A 7,385-nucleotide genomic window follows, 5' to 3' on the forward strand; every position below is an offset into this window, starting at 1 on the left:
TAATATATTATTATAGTTTTATTATCCTGTTATTATACTGGGAACAGTTTATTCCACCACCGTCTGTTGTTGTTGTTGTTGTTGTTGTTGTTGTTGTTGTTGTTGTTGTTGTTGTTGTTGGCCATCACAGCCCCGGCTTTTATTTGAGACTGCAGTTATTTAAATATTAGGGCTGCAACCAACAATTATAATTATATTAAACGTATTCAGTTTACTGTCACAGAGGAGGAAAGAAATCAGAAAATATTAACATTTATGAAGCTGGATTTAGAGAACTTTGACTTTGAAACCAATAAATCTATTATCAGAATCGTTGGTGACACATCGGTGAATCGTTGCAGCTCTTGTTTGACAATTTCTGACAACTACTGACTTTCCCTCTCTCGCAGCGATGCAGATGAGAAGCGCTCCGACAGCCAGCCGTCTCTGTGCGGGGAGAGCAAGCTGGGCAGCGACGACTCTCTGGCCGAGTACGGAGACAGCGTGGACATCCAGTTCAACGAGGACGGCTCGTTCATCGGCCAGTACAGCGGCCGGGGGCCCGTTCCCCATGGCAACGAGAGCTCCGGCCCCGCCTCCCCCGTTAACCCAGTCCCGCCTCCCCCCATCGCTCCATCCATGTCGAGCATCCTGAACCGACCCAGCTAGACACACACACACACACACATTACAAAGAAACACACACACACACACACACTGCCTGCAACAAAACAAAAAAGGGACAGACCACTCCTGAATCCACTGCCTGTAATGTTATAGTGCAAAACACACACACACACACACACACACCCACACACACACACACACACTCTCAATACATTCCACAGGTTTATGCGGTGAAGCTGTTTACAGGATGTCTCGCCTTTTCTACGACAAGTTTACACACACACACACACACACACACTCACACACACACCTACAAGCAAACACATAAAATCAGACGACCCTTCACTCTTCTATCAGAAAGAAAGACAGAAGGACGTGGAGGACGGGAGACAGTTGCACCAGCTGTTTGTTTTTTATAACGTAAAGTGGTAACAGAAAGCTTTTCCCCCCTCTTGTGGTACCAGGCGGTATTATCACTGGTGCTGCTGTTGCAAAGACGGCCGGATCGCTTATTTCCTGCGTCACCAGTCAGCATTTTCCTGGGAGATTTGGTGCCCGGTGGCAGACAGAATGACACAGTGCACTGAGGTTTATAGGGAACCAATCTAAACACAAAATGGAGTCATTATTCTACAGCCATTACATTGTGCGATCAACATTTACTTCATGACAATAAGTTAAAGTAAAAAGCTTGTTTAGTCTGTGGATCAATAAATTAAATTGGGCGCCACCACACATATGAGCAGTTACGTAGAGATTAGTTGTTACTCTATAAGAATAAAAACACAACACATGGTGGACTTGCCATCAGGTAACACGTGACGATGATGTGGATATTTCTTCCCTCTATGAATGTTGCAGTTGACTTCCATGTTTACATTTTGATTGGATGCTGCCACTTTTTACACGTTACTGAAGGCTTTTCTCTCTTTAACCAGGTTTGAAACGAGCTGGTAGTTACTTATAGGGCTGGCTCGGGAGTTTGCGTTTCCATTACAACAGGGCGGCCAGCATGAAGGTGTCTTTAACTGATGCTGAGCTTGTGTTGAGTAGTGGTTGAAGGAGCGGCTGCAGATAATCTTCCTCCCAGCAGTACTAAACAAAGCTCTGCTAATTCAGTTTTGACTCCGTTTCATTTCTTCTAAATTCTTCACAATAAAAGCCTGCTGCTACGTAGTTATAAAAAAGCTTTTATTATCAACGGCAAAATCAGGAAATGTTTGGTTTTCACCAGCAGCAACTGAACACGACTCCTGAAACAGCTGAAAGTGAACTGAGCGATGAAACAGTAAAATAAAGCAGATATCGCGCTCTGGCCCCGATGCGGAGGACGTCGTGGCTCGGTGTGGAAACACTGGTGATGGAAAATCAAATCGGTGCCGGTGGAAAAGCCCCACAACAGAAACATAGGGAGGGATTTACAAACAGCTGGTGCAACCCGGTCCAGGAGAGGAAGATGATGGCTGATGTGATGAAGAGTGAGACGAAGAAAAAGGGAAGAAAAAAAAAGTCACTTCATCCTGTACAAATATTTAAGTCTCATTAACACATTTAAAGTCGTATTCATTTTTTTTATATATATGAACATCACCATTTTCAGTTCCACTTTTTGTGCGTCACTGTCAACGTCACCACTCTGTGTCTTCGTTTACGCCGTTTGCGAGCTATTTATTTGTGTTTGTGTGCATGCGTCTGGGAATGATCCGGCTATTTATTGATGTGTGCGTGGCTGTCAAACCTAAGATGCACGGCCCCTCCCTGAGGCATTTAGTTGATATTATAGCGTGCAAGTTTAAAGAGCGACTGTTTCTTTTGCGTGACTGCGTGTGTGATTGTCCGTGCTCTCCATCCCTGCCCTGTAACCTGCAGCGATGGGAGATCTGTTGCCTTAAGAGAGTCCAGTTGAGCCTCCTCTCCTCCCTCTTTCCGTCCATCCATCCATCATGTCGTCCATTTCTCCCTCACACACATTCCTTTTCCATCATCATCCTCCTGTTCGATGGGATAGTACGGTGGCCCGGAGAGCTCACAGCACTGCAAAACTATTTATTTCACTTAATGTAAATAATCACATTTTTTAAAATTGTTTTAACATCCTGATTACACAAGTCGCAAAACAAAAAATATCTACAATCATATCTGAATCATGCAGTCAGAATATTAACAAGTGTGACCAGCCGACCACGTACATCATGCATTCACGTACTCACAACCTCAAACATTTGACCCAAACGGCAAAGTTCAGCCTCCTAAATAGAAAGTTGTGGCTGGCTGTTTGTCCTCTTCTGTAGAGAGCCAGGTGCATCAGCGCCCCCTTTTTCAGTGCAGATGAAGTAATTATATCAAACATTTGTCCCATTTCTGAGGAGAAAGGTTTTATTGAGATAATTATCTTTATCTTTTATACTTCCATGCCAAATTTCCGCCTCCTAGGACCAAAACTGTGGCCAAACCAAACATAAGTCGGGTACATTTTGCGGAACGGCCGTCCGACAGAGCAACCTGCAGAGCTGCTGGACGCTGCTGGAAATCTTTACAAAATATACGTCATTTGCTCGTATTGAACGACACCGACACAGCTGATGTGTTCATCACTTTTTAGCATCCAATAGAAACAGTCACTGTGCACATGCTGCGCACGCTGTCAAATCCGTGAAGCTGTTTTTCTTCCCCTACTTGTGTTTTCCTAGGTTGCAGTTTGTGAGCGCTCAGGGCCACCGTAGAATGTGAGAAAAGACCGAAAGACACTCCTATGCACACATACGCTCACACACTCTCACACACAGACACCATGCACGCACCTAATGCATTAAATGGAGGCCTATGGGAAGCGGTCCTCTGTAGCAAAAACCATATAGGACCCTCTGGAGGAGAGAGGGAGGAGGAGGAGGAGGAGCTGACAGAAATAGAGAATCCGACGTATCGTTCTCTGAATGTAAATAGAACCTTGAGATTGTCATTTTTTTATTTCCATTGCTTCTTTTATAAGATGATCAAATTGTAAGTTTTTTTATTATGCTGTGTTTGATTTTGTGCTGCAGCGCTCCTTCCCCCGACCCGCTGCAGCCTTTGTGTCATACAACAATCCCCCCCACCCATCCCAAACCAACCCCACCCACCCACCATCGTCTCCTCTTAGCTTTGTCGATTAGTAGCCCAGAGACATTTAGAGAAGACTAGAATCATAGCGAGAACAACCACCCCCTCCCTTCATCGAGTTTCTTTATAGCGCTTAGAGATGCAGCAGATAATATTGATTATGAAGAGGAAGTCACGTCATAAATGTTAATGTTTATACCTAACGCCAAGGCAGTGCTGTTGTAATGGACACGGGCGAGATGTGTTCTGCAGCCCTGGACGGAGCGATACTGGAAATCAATCTTAATACTTAGAGGGTTTATTTTTGTGGCTTCATTGTGTCGGACTAAACTCAGCCTGACGAGCGATGTGAAGCAGGATTATCGACCAGGGACTTCCCAAGTGTTTGGACCCAGAGCTGAAGTTTGTTTCTTTGTGGAGCAGAGAGGGACGGGAGAGACGAGCCTGAAGAGTCACTTCACACACACACTGAGCAGAGAGCGTCACAATGCCGTTTCTACTTTTATTATTGTTGCAAATCACATTCAAAAGACCAAAACCAACCGTGTGTTCATCAACCGTCTGTCAGCTCCAAACCCACCGCCGCTTACTGTCATTTTTAAAAGGCTCTCAGTGATTTTTCAAAAACAGCTCCTCATTGTCGTTTTTTTATCAAACACAATTTGTTGGGGACTATTTTCAGCGGCGGATGAATCCACATCAGATGCTCTAATGAGTATTTGTGGCAGCAGGACGGTGTGTTGGGTTGAGCTCTGTGGCACAGGGGAAGAAGAAATAACAATACTTGTCAGTCGATACGTTAATCTCTTTGTGGAGAGCAACCTCACAGCCGTCTGGAGAGAGAAAAAAAGCTTTCTTACAGTTCAACATGTTTTTACCCTCAATCTAGAAATCACAGCAAAATCTCTACGGCTACATCCACACGCAGCAGTCGCAATTTCAAAACGCTGCTTTCACGTTAAAACAACTTGTGTTTCCAAGTGATTTGAGTGTAAACATCTGTCCACTATGAACCACCTGAACAACAGAAAAACAGCCAAATATACATTTCTTTTGTGCTGTTACATTTTTGGTAACTCTAAAGTACTCTAACGTCTTACTTTTCTCAGTAGATAACGCAGTGACGCAACAAGTTACTTTTAAAAGTAACGTTACCCAACGCCGGTCATTGGTTTGCAAAACGCTCCGTGTACGCAGCACACACACACTAACACACCTGGCTGCAAGATTAAGATTAAAGATTTATACACACATAACCATGACAGCTGTCCTCCATCAGTCATCTCTCAGTGTAATAATCCACAGTCTGACATGTTGCCTTGTTAAACGTCTCCCAGGTCTCGGCCGGCTCCGGTCTTCCTCTCTGCTCCTGATGCTGACTGTACAGCTGTCTGTCTGTCTGTCTGTCTGTCTCTGTCGCAGCCTTCTTTTATACATATAAACACGTTGGGAAAAAACACAAAAACTAGTAAAAAAAAAAAAAAAAAAAGACAAAAAACTTTAGTTATAAATAATAACAATACTGCTAATGATAACAACAACAACAACAACAACAGTGCTATTATCAGTTACGATGACGCAGTCAGTATTGTCATCAGTAGCAGTGATGTGATCAGTGAGTAACACAATGAAATCAATCAGTATCACAGGATCGAGCAGGGACGTGATAACAGTGGGGGGGCGCAAATACAGAGGGGGGGTGGTATGATGGGGGGCGGGTGGGTTGGGGGGGTGTACTGCAATATTGAGGTGTGCTGATGTTGTACCTGCTTGTTGCATTGTGCGCTGTACTGTAGCTGACAAACTAACCCCAGACTGTCAACTAATAAATAAACATGGACTACGCATATCCTGAACAGACCTGAGAGAGTGCTCCTTTCTTCTGTGTGTGTGTGTGTGTGTGTGTGTGTGCGTGTGTGTGTGTGTGTGTGTGTGTGTGTGTGTGTGTGTGTGTGTGTGTGTGTGTGTGTGAGGACCGGTGTGAGTTTGGACACTTGAAGTGAGGACCGTTTTTCAAAGTGAGGACGTTTTGGCCGGTCTTCAGATCCTTTAAGTGCAGTTTGAGTGTTGGAGGACTGAAACAGAAATAGAAATAAATATATGACTCGATAAATAAATTAATATGCCAGAACAATATTTAAAAATAAATGTAGGTATTCATTTGATATTTCTGTTTTAAAGATTAAAATAAATAACATGAAGAAAGAAAAACAAACAAGGTGAAGGGTAAATATTACAGAAATATATACAATATTTAAAGGGGCACTACGTAGTTTTAGAGAAGAAATTCAAACTCATTTGAATATTTACAATATTAATGAGGTCATAATACTTTCCATTAATATTTCCATCAGTGAATAAACCAGCTGTTCTCAGAGGAGAATAAGGTCCCAGGACACTGTCTGAAGCTAGAGAGGTGGCAGGGTCCGCCACATATAAACAAAGTAAAAGGTCAGTTTGTTTATTCAGCTTATTCAGTCATGAAAACTAAGAGAGTTTGTTTATTTAGTTTGTTTAGTTTGCAGCAAGAAGAGAGACGCCGGTCGACTGGACAGACTGGTGAGGAGAGCCGGCTCAGCAGTGGGCACAGAGCTGGACTCTCTGGTGACAGTGGCAGAAAGAAGGACCCTGGACAAACTGCTGTCCATACTGGACAACACCCACCAGCCTCTGCACAACACCTTCACCAGGCAGAGGAGTGTGTTCAGTGGCAGACTGCTGTCCCAGTCCAGCTCCACCAACAGACCCCCTGTCCATCAGACAGGGGGACACCTCTCAGTAAAGGCAGGGAGGACAATAGATAAGAGACAATGGACAATTTCTACCTCTATTTGCACATCCATTTGCGCTGTTTACTGTTTGCACTGTTTGCACTGTTTACTGTAGCTACTGTTAATTTTAATTTTATATATTATATATGTGTAATGTATGTTTTGTATTTTGTATGCTACTACACTTGAATTTCCCTCGGGATAAATAAAGTATCTATCTATCTTTGGCAGATCTTTCTCTGCTCATTAACATCTCTTCACCAAAACTACAGAATGCTCCTTTAATGTATTTTAAAATGAATGAATTAATAAACAAATGGAAAATTGAATGGGAAAGAAAATAAAAAGCTGAATCTATACCCAGGTAAATAAATACAGAAGCAAACTGAAATGAGTTTTGATGCGGCCTTAAAAATCTTGGATGTCGTCTTGAGAACAAGGAAATTGTGTTTATCAGTCGAGTCATCGGCCGCCACGACTCCTGCTTCAACCTGCACGTCTGAAAGATCACGAGATGATCGATGGAAGAGGAAAGACTGAAAAAAACAAAGTTATGATGCACAAACTTGTTTCCAGTTTCCTTGTTTTGTTGACAGTTCGTCTCTAACCTTCGCCGGGGCCTCGAACATGAGGTCACAAAATATTTGGGGATCACTGGTTTTAAACTGTGTCGATCTGTTGTCCTTGAAAAGTTTGTTGTGTTTTTTTTATGTAATCTGAAAAGTAATTAGCAGATAAATGCAATATTTCCCTGCTGAACCGTAGTGAAGCAGAAGTACACAGAAGCAGGAAATGGAAATATTCAAATAAAGCAGCCAACAGGTGCCTCGTAATCGTACCTGCAGCTCTAAACATTACTGTGACGACAGTGTCGGTCTGAATGAAACACTGAGTCACGTTTACATAAAA

The 7,385-nt window shown here is 43.0% G+C and overlaps 1 protein-coding gene across 1 annotated transcript in view; it reads left to right on the plus strand.

Moving 5' to 3' along the window:
* LOC140999620 (neural cell adhesion molecule L1.1-like) overlaps positions 1-5,380 on the plus strand; it is a 30,945-nt gene extending 25,565 nt beyond the window's left edge. The window contains exon 26 of the mRNA XM_073470115.1: positions 390-5,380. Within this exon, the coding sequence (XP_073326216.1) occupies positions 390-648 (259 nt within the window). The 3' untranslated portion in view covers positions 649-5,380. The remainder of the gene's footprint in view (positions 1-389) is intronic.
* Positions 5,381-7,385: the final 2,005 nt, after the last annotated feature.

This window comes from Pagrus major, chromosome 7, assembly GCF_040436345.1.
Source record: "Pagrus major chromosome 7, Pma_NU_1.0".
Taxonomy (NCBI): Eukaryota; Metazoa; Chordata; class Actinopteri; order Spariformes; family Sparidae; genus Pagrus; species Pagrus major.